The 20,547-nt window shown below is 41.0% G+C and overlaps 1 protein-coding gene across 6 annotated transcripts in view; it reads left to right on the top strand.

Annotated features, from left to right (window-relative positions):
* The window catches only part of LOC105835835 (transcriptional enhancer factor TEF-1), a 172,107-nt gene that overhangs the window by 112,029 nt on the left and 39,531 nt on the right, over positions 1–20,547 (top strand). For all 6 annotated transcript variants that reach the window (XM_036283231.1, XM_036283233.1, XM_012679422.2 and 3 more), the window contains 2 exons: positions 11,650–11,774; positions 14,850–14,988. In XM_036283231.1, the coding sequence (XP_036139124.1) occupies positions 11,650–11,774; positions 14,850–14,988 (264 nt within the window). The remainder of the gene's footprint in view (positions 1–11,649; positions 11,775–14,849; positions 14,989–20,547) is intronic.

Consider the following 20,547-nt stretch of genomic DNA (forward strand, 5'->3'; position numbering starts at 1 on the left):
GATTCTTAGCCGCGTCTCGAAATAATCTACCTGGAGTTAACTATTCGTTAGCGTGACCGGCGGAAATGTTACGTTACGTAAGAAATTACGGTAATAAACGTAGCGTAAATAGTGATCGCGCTTGCGTATCGCGTTAACTCGCGCAACGCGATCGCTCGGCCGCTCGCTCTCCAATTTACGAAAGGGGAGAAAATGACTCGGCCCGTTTTTGGAACGCGTGTGAAACTTGGCACGTCGGGAGATTTACGGGCCAGGTGGATCGAATTGATATAATTTCAAAAACAAATATCCGGGATTAAACGCTGTAATAATTTCGTCGAGAGAGTCAGTTGCCGTAAAATCGTTGAGATACTACGCTCCTCGGCATAGGCAAAACAGAAGTAGATGCACGAGTCATTTTCACGCGTTCGTAATATCGAGATCAAATTGACCCTGCACGCAGATTTTGCCACGGATAATACGAATATAATCACAGCGAGCGCTGTTGAAAAAGTAGCAGGCGATTGATACGAGGCACATTTTTCTACGTATCTCGACGAAATCTCGAGTGCCAAGCACCGATGAAATTATACGGGTCTCGGAGGCTTTGAGGCTTAAGAGAGGGGAAGAAGAGAAGAAGAGTCGAACGAAGCGCCGATTATGCCGGCAAGCGTTTACGTCACTCGCTTCGTAACCTCACCTTCTCTCCCTCCTCCCAGCGACTTTACGGGGAGTCTGGCCGGCGCGGCGGTGTGTCGGCGCTGTACGCGTTTCCTGTTTTCTTCGCGGAGTATCGCCGGCGCATAATATGCACCCGCGTAATTACGCGAATTATACCGCGTATCGACTTTCATATCGGCAGACTGCGCGCCTCTGCCCTCCCCCCCTCCGCCCGGCCGGTCGCCTGCGTCTTCTTATCCGCGCGCAACGCCGAGAGAGAGAGAGAGAGAGAGAGACGCAGCCACGAAACGGCGATCTTATGCAAATCGATTAACGGTGCATCCACGCGCTCTTCGGCCCGATATTGGCTGATAAATATTCACCGTGCCCCTCTCTTTATACGCGGCTCCCCGTCGATTCGTTCTCCTCCTCCTTCTCCTTCTTCTCGCGCGGCCCCTTTCGGATACGCCGTTGCTCGAGGGTCGTTAAAATAATGAACTTCTTAATAAGACGAAATTCTTCGTTCGTCGCTCATACTCGACGATACTCGTGGCCGCTTGATAATTCCATCTGTGCCCTTCCGCGCGCAAAATATGCAACCGCCCGATGGGAGATCGAGAGATATCTCGTTCGCAGTTCGCTCCCAAAATATTGCTGGGTTTTTTTTTTTTATTTACGGTAATTTGATATCTTATTTTGCTCGAAGCGAACAATTTATGAATTGTACGTACCCCGTTATCTGTTTACATTTACACATATTTCCCGTTCTGCTGTAGTTTGGGGAGTCGATGGTACATTTCGCCTGAATTTAATATATTTCGCGTGGATACAAAAACAAATATCGGTTACATCGCCATGGAAGATCGATACACGGTGTTTTTCGTTAAAAAAAAAAAAAGTTTTACAAATTAATCGCGTGAACACGTCTGTACAAAATACTATAAATAGCGCGAGCTCTAGGATTCATTTCGTTTCGCGCGAAACCAAACAAGGATCTTCGCAAGGATCCTATCGGACGCGACAATCCGCCGCGACCGTCGCCGCCGCCGCCGCTCGTGAATCGTGATCCGAATCGACGAGAGGTGCCGCCGGCTGCCGCTTTGTCATGCCTCTCCATCGTTTTTTCCCCTTTTCCCCCGTACATCGACACCAGAACCAGAATGACGTAAAGCAGACGGGAGGAAGATCGGAGGAAAAGAGCGAAGAGAGAGAGAGAGAGAGAGAGAGAAAGAGCGAGACGCGGGAACCGGTTGTTGGCCTCAGCCAGCAGTTGTCTTGTCGGCGAATGCGAAGAGCGAGAGAAGAGAGGAGAAGAAGTGCTACACGCTCGATCGACGGCTTCTACGACTCGTCGAGCTAGCTCCTGAAAACGAGTAGGAAAGTTTCGGTACTCTCGAGCACATCGCCAAACAAGAGAAAAATAGAAAAGGGAGGAGGGGGAGAGAGAAAGACAGACAGACAGAGAGAGAGAGAGAGAGAGCATCTTCGCTTTTGTTCTTGCTCTATTCCCGCCTTAGTTGCATTATCTCCGAGTTTCTCCTTTCATTGTCACTCGTTGCATCGAAAACTGTAAATCAACACCGTGGATAATGTTTCTCCCACGGGACCGGGAAGAATCAGCTGTTCGGCTTGACAGCGACGGAAACTCAAGGATGAAGGTTGAAGGAGGTGGAAGACGAGTCGACTTGATTACCTCAACGGTGACGGATTGCGAGATTATCGATTAGATGTTGTAAATCTCGCAATCAAGGAGAAACCACTGACGAAGAATGAATTCTGACGCTTTCTAATTAGCTGTCGGGTAACATTTTCTACGAATGTAAAATGTTTATTTACACGGTAATAGGTACGACTATTAAATTATCATAGTATATTCGTGTTAGATTTGAACGGTTATTATTGTTTCATTATATGCCAATAATGCTTTTTGACGAGAAAACAAAATTCAATTTTGAGAAATAGAGTTTGGTAATAATCAAGTCTAGAATAGTTTCACAATTAAATGTTTAGTTAATATTTCAATTTGGTAATATTTATAGTAATCGATTGGTCACTATTAATTTAATTGTCAAATATTACTAAACATTTAGTTATGATATGTTGCTTAACAATTAAAATTATTTTACCACAGCTTAATTATTATTACCAAACTTTACAGCGGAACGTTACACTTGAAAAAATTATGTCAATTTACTTATACAATATTTGTGGAATTACACAATTTATAGGAAATATGTGATATTTTTTAGTATTTTTATTTCTAATTGTGCAAATATAATTTTTTGTTTAATATAAAACAAAAAAAGATAAATTTGCACAATTAAAGATAAAAATATTTAAAAATTTTATACATTTTACTATCAATTGTGTAAGATTTATACGTATTATTTATATAATTTTACATACTCTTTTTTACACTGTAGTGGGATGAAAATTAGCGCACGCGAGTTAAGCAATCCGGGTTTCAATTTCCACTAGAATTTCAACTTTGTATTTCAAAGTTTTCCAACGTGTTACCAACACGTTTACTCTCCGTCCCGTCGACGCTTTCAGCTTCGATTCTCGTCATCTTCATGCTTGCTTGACACTGCCCTCTCGACGATTTCCCCGCTTCTTCTCCTCGTCACGCTCTCGAGCTTCCTCGCTCGTTGCTCATCGTCGTCGTGTTTGCCTGGCACACAAGAAACCTCAGTGTTCGTCTTCTCCGCGTCTCGAGAGCTTATTACGTCGGCGATGTCCCTGCGGTTTTTGACGGAAGATTGCATTATTCGTCATTAAAACCGTATTAACTCCCGCCGCGACGCGCGCACACGCGCGGCAGACGCGAGCTTAATGCAATTACGCGAACCGCGAGGATCCGATATTAATCCTGCCTTGCGCTCCAATTCGAGCGTTCCTCGCCGATTATTTCGCGACGGCGATTATTTCTGGTGCTAACTTCAGCGTAATTTAAGATGCAAGGAAAACGAAATTACATCGCGATTATTTACGACGCGGTCGAGAATAACGATTGCACGTCATCGGTTTTTGTTTTTTTTTACACTTTAGCTCTCTTAACAGTTTTTGAAATGCCCCGTATGTCGTTTTCCCCTTTAACAAAGATGCTCAGATTCAGGACGATTTTTTTTACATCTTCCATTATGCTTTTACACATGTTTTGTTTTAGACATTTCTGCAATTAATTTTTCAACCGAATTGTCGACGCTTCGTTACTTATTCACACGATAATTCCATGAAGAAAATTTGCGACAAATTGCTTCTGTTTCTTGTAAACAGATTATCGATGCCTTGACACTTTTATTAAGGAAAAATCAATGACAAATTGACCAGAAAATTCGTGATGCGGGGAGAAAAGTATTACCGGTTTACGTGCAGAAAGAGACGCCGTTATAATAAATTTTTCGGTCCACGGGCACGTTCGTCGTCGTCGTCTCGAAAGTAAACAGCGCCACGTTACGTTACGTTTCGCGGGTGTTTAGTACTAGTAATTTTTTGTCTTGCCACGCGCTCTCGATTTCTAGCGAATATAATGCGGTTAATGCTCCCTCTCGATTCCCGGGGCCGACGGCTCCGAGAATGACGACGACGACCGGCTCCCTGTCCTTATTCTCGAGGAGAGCATTCAATTATTGACTTCAATTCGGAGCCGGCGCATTAGCATAGCCCTGAATAATTCATGGTCGAATGGTTAATCCCGCAGTATGTAAATTAATCCCTCTAATTGCGAGCGACAATACGGCCGGCGAACATTGCCCGCCCGAATCATCGTCCGATTTATGTACATATTCTCGGTTCACCTTTTAACGAGATCGCGACGTAATTCTTTTTTTCTCGCACAACTCCACAAATTATTTTGCTCGCAATTGTTTCGGCGACTTGCGAAAATGCGAAGCGATAGATTCGATCATCGGCCGAAATTATCTCTCTGTGATTTACTCGCGAAACGGCGCCGCATTGAATATTCATGCTACTGATTTTGGAATCGGCGCCGGGCGTTATTTTTTCACGCCACGGGAAACCTCTCGGCGGAATTATCCCGTTCTACGACTCGCCCCGCGCGAGGCTAACGAGGCTAATTTCCGTAATTACCGCGCGTTTCACTCTTTAAGTCGCCGCCGTTTCAATGACAATTTCCATGCCACGATTTTTATCCGCGTACAATAGACGTCGTCGTCGTCGCCGTCGTCGACGGGGGGAAAAAAAAAGAAATCTACACGTCGATCGGGGAGAAAAACATTATCGCGGTTCGAGAATCGGCGAAGCTGCTAATTGCATCGTTCGCGAAAGCGGCTCGCGTTTGTTGCGATTTCCACCACGGCGCTACCTCGTACCACCCGCAGGGGTGCGCACGGGGATTGCACCCGTCATCGGTGTGCGTAGGTCGGTGAAAGCCCGGCGGGGATTCACCGTATTTTTTCTCATTCGTTAAGAATCAAAGAGGGACACGCTTATTACCTATCGCCGTTTCCAACTCGAAAGAGAGAAAGAATCGCACGTTGTTTTGTCTCTCTCCCCCCCTCCCCCTCGACGTTCCCGGGATCTGCCAATATTTTCCGCGTGATTTCCCTATATATATATATATACATCCCTCTTTTCGCCTCTTACCAACACGCGCTATCACTCGCGAAAAGCTTCAAGTGCGTTTATTATTCCCCTCCCCTCCCCCACTTTTACCTCACCCTCTCGCCGCGCATCGTTGCGTTACTCTGCTTTTCTTTTCAATCGCCCCGGCGATCCAAATACGGGGAGGCGGATGATTCACCGCACTCTCCGGTGCTCGACGCTCTCGCACGAGTGAATACGTACGTACGAGGTACGCATGATACGGGCGAATCGAGCCGGCTGTTGAACCGGCTGTTTTTCATTGAACCAAGCAGAGATTAATCACTATCGTGCGCGTCTCGAATAAACGCGCGCACCTGTGGCTGCGCTCTGGACTCGGAGTTTTTCATCCCTCGGCGATCAACGACAAAGAAATCGAACGCGGCCCGACACGCGAGAACTCGCTATTTCATTTACGCGACGATATCGATACCTTGAATTTTCATCGATCAGCGAATGTGCAATAAGACTAATATGCAAAATTTAATGTAACACGTTAATTATCAGCTGAGCCGTAATGTTTTTGGCATAAGGGATGTAAGTCACGATTTAATTTAACTGTTTTTTTTTTTTTTTTTAGTTTTATAGATTTTCAGATATCTCACCATGAATTTGCTATTATATGGTATTAACTTATATATAGATTTATAATGTTTTGGCAATGATTATTTTAATTCTCCTTTGTCTTCTTTATGTTACTTCAAAAAGATCTAAAGTTAAAATCGAAACATTATAATTTATTAATCTAATAATAAAACTTGCCATTGGAGTGACTGAAGGAAATTTTTCCCTTCGTAAATTTTTGTTATAATTTTCATTTAAAATTATTTACGGAAAATAAATTATCATAATTATAAATACTTATACTTTTTTTTTAGATAAGAAAAGCATGATATTATGTAAATTTTATTTTGTAACGAATTTTAAGTGAAACTTTTCTTTCGATAAATCTATTTAGGCATCCATTTTACTCAACCCTCCTGTATCTGGCGTTACCGCCCCTTGTTGTTTAGATCACGAAAGCATTAATGCGGCGCAATAATTTTGCGCGTAATCGTCGTCCTGCGGTGGCTCGTGCCTTTACGCTGCTTTAACGCGATATTTTATCTAAACCGTACAACCGAGCGCGGCGATTAAGACCGATTCGTCTCGGTCGATTTATAAAGTTGACTATATCGCGAGCTACTCTCACGAAGCTTTTACTTTGCCGGGGCAGCGCCGCGTATAATCGTTCGATAATATCGAGACGCGGCTCGTGCCGGGAGCCGATTAGAATTCTTAATGGCTCGTATAAAAGATGAGGGGGCGCGCGGGCTGGGGTTGCACGGGACGTGTCGTCTCTTAATAAATTTTACGGCACGGTAACTCGCGGCCGGCATCGAGATGATAATTAATTCCCCCCCCCCTCCCCCGGAAATTCCGCACTAAATCTCGTTACGACGATATAAAAGTGCTTATAGTTTCGTCGCCGACGTTCTAACGTAATAATTCTGCTACGTTCGCGGATCGATGTCACGACGTGTAATTTCTGCGATCTTGTTTGCAATGGATCTGCGCTGAGGAGCGCGACGTGTGTCTCGGAGTTCCTTTTCTTGAATTCTTTGAACCGCTCGAAATAGATCTCTCCTTGATGAAAACTGCGAGTTATTAACAGCTTCTGCATTTCGAAGCAGATTGAAAATCTCGACAAATATATTTTCGAGAAGTTTCTAATTAGAGCCGAGTGTTCTTTAATAGTCTACTAATTTTATAACGAGATGGATCTAGCGTGCATTTGCCTCTTACGGATTATTTTGATGTTGCTATCGTGTTTTCGAGATTACTAATCTCTCCCGTATTTTCTTACAATATGTCGAGTCAGCGCGTCCCTTCAAACGCGCTCGACAGGATTAAAGGATTGAGGGAAGTAGCCGAAATTGCCGGTAGATCGGATCTTTCCACTTTCGTGCGATTAGTAATAAATAAACTGTGTCAACGGCTCGCGGGAGATTTGTTATGAAAAGGTCTCGCCGTGAGCTCGCTCGAGTGCGTTATCGGACACACGCGGCGAATAAGCGGCCTAGGTGTCGTGTGCTATGTGTACGTATATGTACGTGTGTACGCCGACGAGGGTGTGTTCGCACGCGTTCTACCGCGTTCAACACGGGCAACGTAGGGACAAGAGAGGCGATATATAATGTTCCGCGATATTAAACGGGACGCATTCCACCGAAGCCACCCTCTGGTTCCTGCTATGAATGCTTCTACGACCCCCGTCGCCTGTCTCATCCCTTGCCCGCCGCGCTCGCCCCCCTCCCCCTTCCCCTTTCCACCGTCCGACTAGCTCCGAAAAGCGGGACAGGGAGGAGGGAGAGAGAGAGAGAGAGATAGATAGAGACAGAGGACAGACCTGGCCTACTCGACCACCCCCGAATGGTTATACGCCAAATTTACAGCTTAGCCAGTGCCACTACCACTACCACCACGCGAACACAGTATTTACTACCCCATCCCGTGGAGTCCGCCGCAACTGATGCATGCGCATATGTATGTATTACTCGAGGATAAAACGGGCAAGAACATTTTCCCCGCGCCTTTGACGTGACGCCCCCGATGACGAATTCGCGAAGAATGCTATTCAAAGTTCAGAACAATTGTTGATTAACCCCCGCGAGATTTGCTTTATTCTGATTTTTACTATTTTTTATTGATGCACAGACGATGTACAGTTCAAAAGTTATTCGTATATTTTGCGAATTTTGTATGTTTTGAGATTTTATCTTTTTCCATTTATTCTAAAAGTATCGGGATTATCTCACGTTGATGCGATAAAGTGACAAAAAAAAATCGTGTATTTAATGAGAATTATGCGATGTAAAGTTTTCAAGGGCCTCGTCGATTTGCTGCACACATTATTTAGTGGTGCAGAACCAGACTCATAAAGATGGACGTGGCGATTTTAGTTCTGGGGAATGTCCACGACATCCCTTAACATCCACCTTTGTCGCTCGAAAGTTTCTTCATTCGCACTGTTGAATCTCTACTCGTCGAGTGTTCTACGTTATCCACAATTCTCATATTTTTTTTATTATTAATATTTTTATTGGCGCTTCAAGATACAGAATTATATAGAAGTCATCTGGCTTTTTAATCTATAAAAAATAAATTCTCGTAAGGAAAGAAATTGATAATATATTGTAATTATATTTATTTTAAAAAAACCTACAAAAATTTATGCATATAATTGAGGCAGATTATCTAACAGTTTCATTCATTTTTATTTATTCCGATTATTATGATGTTTATAAATGATTTATGCATTTGAAATATTTTTCAAGTGTCCAAGGAAAGCTAGATCGAACATAAAAAAATTAGTATTATTTTATAAACTATAAATTTCGTTATACGTAGCTAATGGTCGGCTTCCTGTAAAGGCCTAAGCATCTACTAATAATCTGGCCTATTCAACCGACGCGCGTCCTCACCGCCGCTCGCACCCCCCCCCCCCTCTCTTTGCGGGCCGAAAATTTGTCGCGACTCGATCATTACTCAACGAGGGCCGGGAAATCTAGTACCGTAATATCTGGCGCCGAGCGACGGCGCGGATAATGGAGAAGGACGTCCGCATACGTCCGCGATCTCGCGCGATCGTAGTAGTGGTCAGGACATTCCGAGGTTTCGCCGACGAGAGCCGTTCTCCCCCTTCGAAGTTCCTGGACCCTATCACAGTCGGTCCGGTCATACCCTATCCTTCATCCGAACATTTCCATCCCCCGGGTAACCTCGATTCTCTCCTCTTCTCACCCCCCCTCCCCCTCCCTCTTCTTCGTTGCCAGCAAGAGCGCCGAACGTGCAATCATACGTCATCCGCCATGATCTATGTCTTCTGCCATTCTAGCGTCGTGCGCTCGATCTAGCACAAGCTCATGTGTCGGTGCGCATATTCACACACACATGTATACACGTGCACGTGTAGCTGTGCGTGCACGTGCACGAGTATGCGACCGCATCTCGCGCGTCTCTATTAAGCCACCGCTCATTTTCCGGCTGCATATGAGCATGTTCGCCGTTAGCCGCGACCACCAGTCGGATGATTGCGGCTCGCTTCCGTGCATTTTCACGAGAAACGTATATTCCTGACTGTTAACTTGCTTATCTTTATTATTGGGCGTCGCAAACGTATCCGTTTGTCCACCAGGTCAAGCCAGAAAAAAAAAAACGATAATACAGGCAGTTTTTAATAAACTATAATGATACAAGAAATTTTAGAAATTTTGGTGTTATAGGAATAAAATGTATTATAAAGAGTGATTTGTTTTTTCATATGAGAAGAGGGAGTTTAGAGGAAGAAGGATGAGCTGAGGTTCTCGAAAAATAAAATGAAATATACTTAGACAAGAGAAGTAAACATGTTCCATTTACGTATAACAATAACAAAATTTTTACAAGAATTTGACATGTCTTTATTCACTCTTGTTTTTTTAATTTCAATTACATTGTTCAAAAGTAATATTTTTTAAATATATGGAAAATGTTTACTATATATAATGTTTATTTTTTGAGAATGGTTAAAAAACGAATTTTATGCAGAAAAAAGTGAAATATATATATTTCAAGAAATACTGTGATAAAGAAAATGTCCAATTAAGTAGAGAGTTCTATATAATAAATCAATTCCAACACCATAATTTTTCTCCAGAACATCCGTTCTTGTCCCCGACTGGCTTTTCGTGAAAAGGAGTTCAACAATCGGCGATACTTGAGCTCATCCGGGTGGCCCACTAAACCCAACAATCCCCAGCTTTATCACCCTTGGCCTTTCCCCGAAAATGCATAAAGTGGAACGCGTAACACGAATATCTGTGTATAATTAACAATTATCCGGTTCGTCTCTTGATTCTCCGAAAGCCGTGGAATGGCCGATACATGCGCGCAGGCCCCCGCGAATGATTCTCCGATGAATTTCGTCATCGCGACGAATGCCACAGGGGGATGGGGGGGGGGGGGGACGTAGGGTGAGAAAGGGACCTACTGGGGGGGCACGCTCCGCTTTTGGCTCGGGGGTGGTTGTTGCTACGGATCGGGATTTGCACCGCCACCGGTGGTACGAACCCAGCCGGGGAATAGGGGTCTTTTCCGGGGGCTTAACATACACACTCCACCCCCGGTAGGCGGAGTGTACCGCCTACGAGCTACCCCCACCCGCCGTCGTGGCACTGATACGCGATATCAGCGAACACTTGTTGCTCCGACGAGCGTAGAGCGACGACGGAGTGCCGTCTCTCTGCCCCCTTCTCCCTTTACCCTTCCACAGTCGCGATTTTTCACGTGCTGATTTTTCCGTCACCTCTCCCTCCCCCCTCCTCCCGTAGCGTGCGCCTGCTCTCTCCCCTTTACTCTTCGTCCGTTTCCCTACTCTAATCCGATAGAATAATATTCCGTTGTCAAAAACGAGCCTGCCGCGCGATAACAAGCGGAATTTATTCGTTGTTTTGCAGAGATATTATAAACAATAATTTACGTAAAATTGGGAATGTGCATGCAGAATTGCGCACATTTTGAAAAAGTGTGTTGTGATGCCTTTGAAGCTGCGAATAATTGCTTTGAATCGAGAAATTTCGCGAGACTTCTTTATTATAATTAATTATTGTTAATTTAGAAGTAACATGTTACAAATAACGCATTATGGCATTATACTTTTATTATAATAATTTAGTAATAACGTTACAATTTTTAGAATGGTAACGGTAACGCCAGGGAAAAGTCACGTTTAACAAATAACTCATTTTCATTACATATTATTAATTGAATAATGTAATTCACTAACTTGTTACATAACAAGTTATGAGTTAGTTTTTTCAGTGAGTAATACCGAGTTACTTGTTAAAAGTGACTTTATTCGAGCTCTAGTTTTACTATTATTAATTATAAAAACATCATGGAAAACTTGTTATTATCAAAGTTATTACAAAAAAAATAACGCGTCGTTACTCGTAACTCGTTACTTTTTATTCCTTGAATTTAATATTAATATTGGAATTATTTATTATTATTATTAAGATTAAGTTTATTATATAATTACAGTACACTTTTCTTTATTAGAAAACACAAAATAACTCGAATATTGCTTTTTCCACTATATATAATTTTCTTTTTTACTAAACTTCTTTAACTTTATACTAATCTTTTCATTTTAATACGTTTCTACTATTTCTTTTGGAACTTGTACGAAAAGTTTATTTTTTTATCACTTACGAAAAAGCTCATTTATAGATTTATTTTGCGAGGTAATAATAACTTTCTCGCGAAATAAATCCAGGTCGTTCTCATAAACTCAGTTTGCAAAGCTGGACTGTGAGCGCAGCTTGAAACTGGGATTTTTCCGAGAGAAGTTAATAAAACCGGGGTTCGTCCCTCGTTTTGTTGCAGGCAGTGCGGTGGCTGCAGCCGACACCATTTCCGCGCCGTGGACCCCCGCGAGTTCCGGGCCGCCGCCCGACGCCAACGGCTCCGGCTCGGATACGAAGAACCTCGACGTTGGCGAAATTAGTGATGTAAGTCAACCGTGTCGTCGCCAATTAAGGACGACTGCGAGCGCCAGTCTCGGTGTGCCCTTTTTATTTCAATTAACTCACCGACCCGAGTTTGAAGGGGCGAGCTTTTCCGACTCGCGTTTACTTACATCATGGAAAAACACAGCTCTTGAACTTTAGTAGAAACGACATTTATTGTTACTCTTTCTTATCATTATACGCGAAAATGAAAAAAAAATCGGGCTAAGTAAAATTCCTTGTTGTAAAGTGTAGATGCAATTGTTACTTAGTATATGCGGAAATTGATAAAAATTAAAACTTGATCAATTTTTGTCGTCAATTTGATAAATTTTTCTTGTTGTGATATCACGTATTATGCGAGATCTATAAAAAAAGAAGTCATCAATTTTTGTTATATAATTGAGCTTTGTAGTCGAAATAATGTGTGTGTGTATGTGTGTGTGTGTGTGTGTAATCGTTAAAATTTATTTTAACAGCTTTTTTAATATGTTAAAAATAGCTTTGGTTCTTTTTTTTTTTGTTCAATCTTATTTCAAAGTCTACAATCATTTTGTACTAATATATAAACGAGCATAATCGTTTTCCGTATTATTCTTTTAAATTGACTGGAAAATAATTATTTCAAAACATTTAATAAACAGTATAAATTATTATGCGGGGTTTATAGGGCATTTTGTGTTAGCAAATTGAAATTTAATGGTAATTTATTACAGCAATATTTTATAACCTTCGACGTAAGTTAATAAAGTTAATATCAAACTTACGGTTAATATTGATTGCAGCTTGTACCGAAGTTACACGAAAGAAAGTAACCTTTCAAGGGAAAGAATTATGCGACACTGAAAATTTCAATAGATCGCTACAAATTTTGCGGTTGAAATTTAAATCACTTTCGCGGTCGTTCTATATGAAAACTTATTTGCATTTGAAATATATTCCACCGCATTAAAACAACAATGTGAATACTAAAGTGATGAAAACGCACGAGATTATTCGTTAATTCATTAACTTTGGCACATGCAAATTGAATTTATCTGGGTCAGACGTACGAAACCATTTCAACGATCGACATTGGCTATTATGCAATTTAATTCCGACTTTCTTTTTTTGCTCCCTTCTTTCGCTCGTAATTTCTCGAACGTGATTAAGACATTTAAACATTTTTTTATGTAATATATTTATTTATTACTTTTCTGTTCATCGTTATCGAAAGTGAAATAAGCGCATAAAATCTCTTTTTTATTTGATATTCTCGGAAAAGTAATTCTCATTCAGTCACGCATACGAAGCGCAGTAGTAGCGTTGATCTACTCTCTTAGTCCTCGATCGACGTGGATGAGATCAAATCGTGGACGATTTCGTACCATCTGGAGAGTCTTCCGTTCTGGATCGCGTGCTCGACGATATTATATCGAACGTGGCGAACGTGACTTGGTTTCTCGGAAGAGACAAGCCTGTTTCCTCGCACCCTTTCCGCACTTCTCGGTATCTAAACGCCCAGGATAATCGTCCATTTCTCGGCACGGAGAAACACGGGGGGGGAATCACACGTTTCTCTTCGTGCGGCACGGAGGTTTTCGATTCGTTGAAATTCCAGTCCCAACGAATTGTAGTACCGCTCGGACTATCGGGTGTTTCCGTGTATCGCGTATTTGCGCGACGTCGCTGCCGCCGCCGCCCTTCGAACCCTTCGAAGATACTTCCTGTACCCTCTCGTGCACACCGCGTGTGAATGTCGAGAGGCGATGGACGCGCAAAAGAAAAAAAGTGTACAAAGAGACGAAATCGCGAGATACTTTCTTTCTCTCGATTCGGCAAGAGGGAAAGAGAAAGGATAAAGTCCACTCACTCGGCCACGTTCCAGGCGTGGCTTCGCGGCTGCTGGGGATCCTTTGTTTCAGAGGGAGGAAGGTCTCCGAGGTCCGGCCACGTTTGCGATCGACGCGGCAGATAAATCGCGCGCGCCCGCGCGCGCACGGTCATCGGCGGAATCGGAGATAAATGAACTTTTCTCATGTCGAACGTGCCCGGATCATGGAAATGCATCGTGGCGAGGGTACTCTTCCGCGACGAAACGTAATCGTGACGAACGTGATGAATGTTTGCGCGAGAATCATGATTGAATTGCTTCATGGAATTGAAAACGTTTTCAATTGAAAATTGATAACTCGCTAACTAAGAAGCTCGTATTGGAACCGATAGTTGGAAACACATATCTGCATCAATGCAAGTTTTCTAGAACTTATAGAAGGTCGCCAATTTCGGCGCAGGTCTTCTAAAGTGGCACCCCGTGTTTTTCATATTAATATTAAATAAATAGATAAAAATATTAAATAAAAACATCTGCTTAAATAATTAAAGAAATCATAATCATATCTTCGCACACACACGCGCGCGCGCGTGTTAAAAAACAAAATTTTAAAAACTTATGTTGACTTTGATCAGTTGCCAATTTGTTTGAATACAATATTTCGAAACACGAAAAATAGCTACGTTAAGCACTATATCCAACTTTATAAAGCTTATGTTATTATGTTTTTTGATAAATTCTATGACGGTAGCAGTTGTCACTGTAAACGTTTTGTTTGAAAAAAATACTAAGAAAACTTGAATAATAACGTCTTTTTATATTATTTTTTAATAATATTTAATAAAATATTTAGACTAGAATCTTTATAATGTAATTACTACGACTTTTATATCTTTTTCAATTTTTCCACAAAAAGTTAATAAAGTTAAATTACGTTTTGACATTTAGGTGCATATTGCTCTATCAATGACTTTACTTTGACGTGAATTGTAATTTGTTATTTCATGATTAGTGATTAACTGCATAAGTAGGAACAAAATATTAATTTCAATATTAATTTAAAAATTATACTATTTTGCGAACATTATTTTTATGTTAGTACACATATTATATTTATGTTAATACACAATATTATTGCGAATGTGTTTTTTTTTTTTGTAAGCAAAAATCTTATTAAGATTAAGGGTGCATAACTATAACTGAGGTACGATAACTGCAATCCGTCTTTCTCAGACTATGCTAGATTAGGTAATCGTATTTTCCAGGACGAGAAGGACCTGTCGGCAGCGGATGCGGAGGGTGTATGGTCGCCGGATATCGAACAGAGCTTCCAGGAAGCTCTTACCATATATCCGCCATGCGGTCGACGCAAAATCATCCTTTCCGACGAAGGGAAGATGTACGGTGAGTACCACATATATTCCTATCGTTCCTCTGTCGTACAAGAATAGTTTTTAACAAAAGTTCTTTACAAAAGAACTTTATTTGTATGACAGGTACATTTTATGAACTTCTGATTATATGTGTGTACGTGATAGCTACACGAGCTGACAAAAGGTCCTTGTAAGAAACCTGAATTAAGTCAAATAATACGCTTGTAATATTTAAAAAAACCGTGCAATATAATAATAATGTGTATGAAAATTATATTTAAAAAATATCAATTTGCAATTTATTATATTTGAAATTGTTTTAATAGTTTTCTTAAAGGAGCCACGAATAATGTTTTACTCGTGGCTGTTCAGCAATTGGTGTAGTGTTTCAGACCATGTCTGAAAATATGTCTGAAAATATAATATCATTTTAAAATGAGATTACATCTCTCGGTAAAAGGATATACTTTTATGAAAAACATTTGGCACAAAATGCTGCCGCGTCTCTTGATGTCAAATGAAAAGATGATATATTTTATCAAAATGTTTTATATTTAAAAAGGGAATAAGGGAAAGTTTCATAGATCTAATTAAAAGAAATAAAATTTCCAATTTTTATTTTTTTATTTTTTTTAAAACCTCTTTTAAAACTTTTTGCGCGACATTACGAGATAAATTTAATGATTGACCAAGTAAATCATCTGTTGCATCATTTTATCACTCGTTTTAGTAAATAATCCATTCGAATACGTTTACGTTTTCATAAAAGTCATTTCGCTCAACGGAAAAGCCGCACGTTCGTTCCGTTTGAAGTTGCGTTATGTCGTGGTAACATGCCTAATGCCACACCCGAAGAAAAGTCCGAGGAAATAACGCTGTTCTCCATGCGATGACCACACAACCTCCTCCGCTCGCCGTCCTCCACGTACGCGATGACGGCGACGGAGAGCCGTCCAGACAGGCGTCGTTATTGCTCCGGTGCTGAGGTCAGTCTACGTGACTGACCAGATATTGCTTGGTACGAGACCGGCGGTACCGCCGTGGCCACCGTCGTAAACCACTACCACCATTAACCGCCATAAACTCGCCACCGGAGCAATAACGCCTTGCCTTCGATGGTGGAATATTCGCCCCTTTGGCCGTCCCTCGAACCCCCGCTTTTGTGCCCTCTTTGCGTGTCTTTTGTATTAATTTTCTCGCTTTCTCGATGAATTTGCCAGCGTACATCTCTGCTCCTTTATGGAGAACAATAATGAATTAGCGCCGAGTTGGTGTCGACGGAATACCATGGATGGTACAAATGATAAGTAAATATACGATTTGTACAAAAGTATTGAGCTTTTCGTGTTGCATTTTAAAGAGATACGTTATACAAGTGCAGATGTAGTTTTCTTACAGTATTCAGCATCCACTTGTAAACAACAATTTTTTTTCTCTCAAATTATATGGATAAATTTTTATGAAGGAGAAATACAAACAACATGTCTGGAAAACTTTTATAATCAAATATAGACTCGAATTTACATGTAAAGATAATCTTTAAACCTGGAATAAAATAGAGAAATATGCTTTACTTTATCCCGCGGGCAAATAAATTCAAAGCTGACTGCCGCGTCATTTAAAAAAAATTAAAAGTGTTAATTTTATGGTAATTGTGCGCGGAGGTGAGTGCCTCGTGTCGAGGTGCCGCCGTTATTCCCGAAAGGGCTGTAAACGAACCCTGAAATTGAGTCCCAGTCCCTTCGCATCCGCGGGGGTGTGCGACCGGGTACGGCTGCTACCAACTTTTCTTCCATTCTTGCGTCTTGGTGGGCAAATTTTCCGGGCCGTTCGGCAGGAGGACATAGGCCGTGTTCCGCATGAATCCCATTCGTTAAGGCACAATGTCGCTTAATTTCCGAAAGCACTTGGCGCGCAAAGCCAAGCGGGTGGGTGGCAATTCAATCGCGATGCGCGCGCTCTATGAAAATGGAGTTTAATTCAGGCTCCTCCGTGTCGACGGAGACTAGTAGATGAAAACAGCAACAACGACGACGACGACGACGACGACGACAGTGGCGGCGGCGACGACGACGACAATGATGTCGAAGCAACGTCGTCTCGCTGCCACCCTTATTCCCGTTTCATTCTCACTCCGCGCGATTCATGATAGAATTACGGGCGCACAAAATTTTACCGCGTTATGATAGTAGCACTTTAAATTGCAGCGACTTTAAATTATAGGTCGTTATATCTTTATTGTTTTATTTATAATAAAATGAATTGTATCGGCAAAACAATTATGGACTGCCTTATATCGGAGAGTGACCGCTTCTCGAGGAATAAGATTTTAATAAATTAAATTAGATAGTTTCAAGGAAAAAATAGTCTAAGTAGCTATTATTTGTATTTTTTTTTTAGACGCTCAATTGATAGTAGAATTTTTAAGAATTATAAAGTGCAAATCTGTCAATAAATATTTCTGGCATTATTTTATTTTATGATACGTGATTTTCTGTTCGTAAAAGTGCGTACGTGCTTTTGCTTTGTCTCAAAGATTTTTTCTTTCCTCTGGGATATCTAATTAATTTGTAATATCTGAAGGAAGATGGAGAAAGAGACGAGAGAGAGAGAGAGAGAGAGAGAGAGAGCGATTCCAGGAGTACAAAGTTGCGTGGGGGTATCTCAATTGAAAATCGTTCCCGGTCGCTATCTCGTCGTCGCTATCGGGAAGTCTCGTACGGTAGAAGTCGCTCTCACCGGGACGCAGTTTACCCCTCGGTAATTTCCCCTGGCATTGAGGAATGTGAAAGTCGGCGATTCTTCGCTTAGACGATGGAAGAGAGATAGGGAGAAAGATAGAGAGAAACGCGAGCGATGCGATATAAGATCGATCCTTCGAACGTCACGAAAGACGAAGGAGCATCGCCGTGCCGTCGTCGACGAGATGCAGTCGACCGTCCACCGGATGGAAACAAAGGATAACGAGGCGCGAAAATCGCTTAACGCGATTGGCCATCGATCCGACGGGAAACTTATCTCGCCCGTCGTTGCTCACTCGCCGAGCCAATAAAGGAGAGATCCCTCGGCCTTTCCGCGGGATTAAATATCTCGGGGCAATTTACCTCTTCGATCCTTTCCTCTCCTCGCACCTTGCCCCTCTCTCGTGTCCGTTTCTTCCTCCTTTTTCTCTTACCCTTATCTAGACGCCGACGCCCAGATTTCACCGCGGCGAAACGATCGCCTCTTATTCCCGAAGCGATACAAGAAGGAGAATTCAATCGATCTGAAATTTTTTCATGCGTGACGCACTGCATCGTTATTGATAGTAATACGATGAAAACAATTCAGTTTTGAAATCGTTGAGAAAAGCGTATCAGATACAATAGATTTCTTAAGTGCTCAAGAAAAAGAGGAGCAATAGAAGATGTCAATGTGATAATTGTAATTATTAATAAGATGCGAAAGTGAAAACCAATAATTACAAAATTACAAAATAGATTACAAATTTTCCATGCATTAACTCTTTTATTATGCAGATATTATGCTGCATATATGCAACAGTTTAAAAGTATATGCAGCAACAAAATTTAGTATCATTATTGTTTCATGCAATTCTAAGTAACATAAAATAGATTAAAAATAAAGTGAATTATAGTGAAAGAGATTAACATGCCTGGCTTGCATTAATGCACATATTTCTGTGATAAATTTATATTTTATTAGTATTATAATATAAAAATAATAGACATGTATGTAAATTTATAGAATATAGAAATAATAATATAGAATACGTAAATAATATAAACTGTTAATATTTGAATATGCATATAATTATATATAAATCATGATTTTGTTAGATTATTAATATATCTTCTTGTTCAATTGTTGCTTTTATGTTTTGTATACGTTAAGTACTGTGTGTATTATAATAATCTTTTTATTAATTCATATTACAAATAATGTCCATATGAAATGTTGATTGTGGAACATTGCATTGCAATATGATCCAAGTTCTTTTCTTCACTATAATCCAGTTGATCACTTTAGTCACTTTTAATCCATTTTCTGGATTTTAGTAACAATGGCTGCGTTAAATTTTTGTTGCATACGTACACATCTATACGTACACTTTTGAACACGTTAAGCTTCTATTGAATATCTTCCGCTAAATTCTTTTATAATTATATATTAAATGATTAATATGTATGTACATTTTTGAAGTATACATTTTTTAATAGGTCTTTTATAAATGAGCTTTTTCGAGATCTTTTTTCAATTATGGCATACTTGGTTAATTGCATTGATATCATACATATTTTTGAATAATTAATTTTTGAGTGACAGATATTTAAACTGTATTTATTTAAAAAATGTTTCTAATTTTGGAAACATGTAACATTTTTAACGTTCCTTTTTATGTCTTAATTTTCTGCAATACCTTATTCTGCACAGATATACTTTTTATACAGGGAAGTTAAATTTTCCGATCAGCATTGTTTCTGATATTATGTTATAGCGTAACAAGCGAATTGATATAAAATGTTAAAAATGTTCGGATTTGCATGATTCGAGCAATCGAGAATAAATTGAAAAAAAAATTTTAGAGTAAAATATTTAACATTATCAGAAGATTAAATGTCCTATATTACAAAAAGAAATTACAAGACTAAGATAATTACACGAAATGGTCAGAGTGTTCTTACGTAGAAATCCTATGACTGAAGGGATATAATGACTGAGATCTGAAAAAGAGAAAGTCAGATCTGATAATAATTATTTGAGCGATAAAGTACATACGGACTGTCCCATAAAATTTGATGAGAAGCTGTTAATTGCCCTTAATGGGCACAATGCGGTCTAACATCTGAGGATCTGCACCCTCCTCGCACGGGAGGCTGAATTCCACACGTTTCCTCTCGTAAACCTGTCGCACCTCACAAAATAATCGGGCATTACTTACGAGATCGCTGTGATGCATGTACCACTGTGGGTCTTTTTGGAAAAATCTGGGGCTCCGCTTGCCGGTAAAGGCGGCGGGCAGCAGCAGCTTTTTGCGAGCGCAGTCGATAGTCTACGAACAATGTCAAAGTGGACTTCCTGTGTGTCGAAGCTGCGCGAATCTTGGAAGAAGAGAGGGACAGAGCGGAAGGGCTCGATATTCTTTGTGGCCGTTTCGAGGTAGATAGGAGCTTCCTCTCCCTTTCTCTTTCTCTCTTTCTCCCCTCCTCTCTTTCTTTTGTCCGCTCCTTCGTCCAAGCGGAAAGAAACCGCATCGTTCCTTCCCACGAAGGACTAGGTCCTTCGTCCTTACGTCCACGGCATCCAATAAACCGACAGAAATAAAAGGATCGCGCTGCGCACCGTCCCTGTCCGTCGTCGGAGTATGGAACAAGGAGCGAGGACGTTTAGAGAAGCGTTTAGGTTCTTGCTTGTATACCAGAAAAGAAAAACAGCCGCTGTTGTGCCGCTGCGGTCTCCCGGAACACCTCCGAGCGGCTTCCATCGGTGTAACTTCTCTCCCCGTGGGTCAATGTTCCGGAACGAACTCCGTAAATATAGTTTCTTGCAAATTTCCTCCCTCCCTCCCTCCCGCCCTGCGTTTTCCTCC

Source organism: Monomorium pharaonis, chromosome 2 (assembly GCF_013373865.1).
Source record: "Monomorium pharaonis isolate MP-MQ-018 chromosome 2, ASM1337386v2, whole genome shotgun sequence".
NCBI classification, from domain to species: Eukaryota; Metazoa; Arthropoda; class Insecta; order Hymenoptera; family Formicidae; genus Monomorium; species Monomorium pharaonis.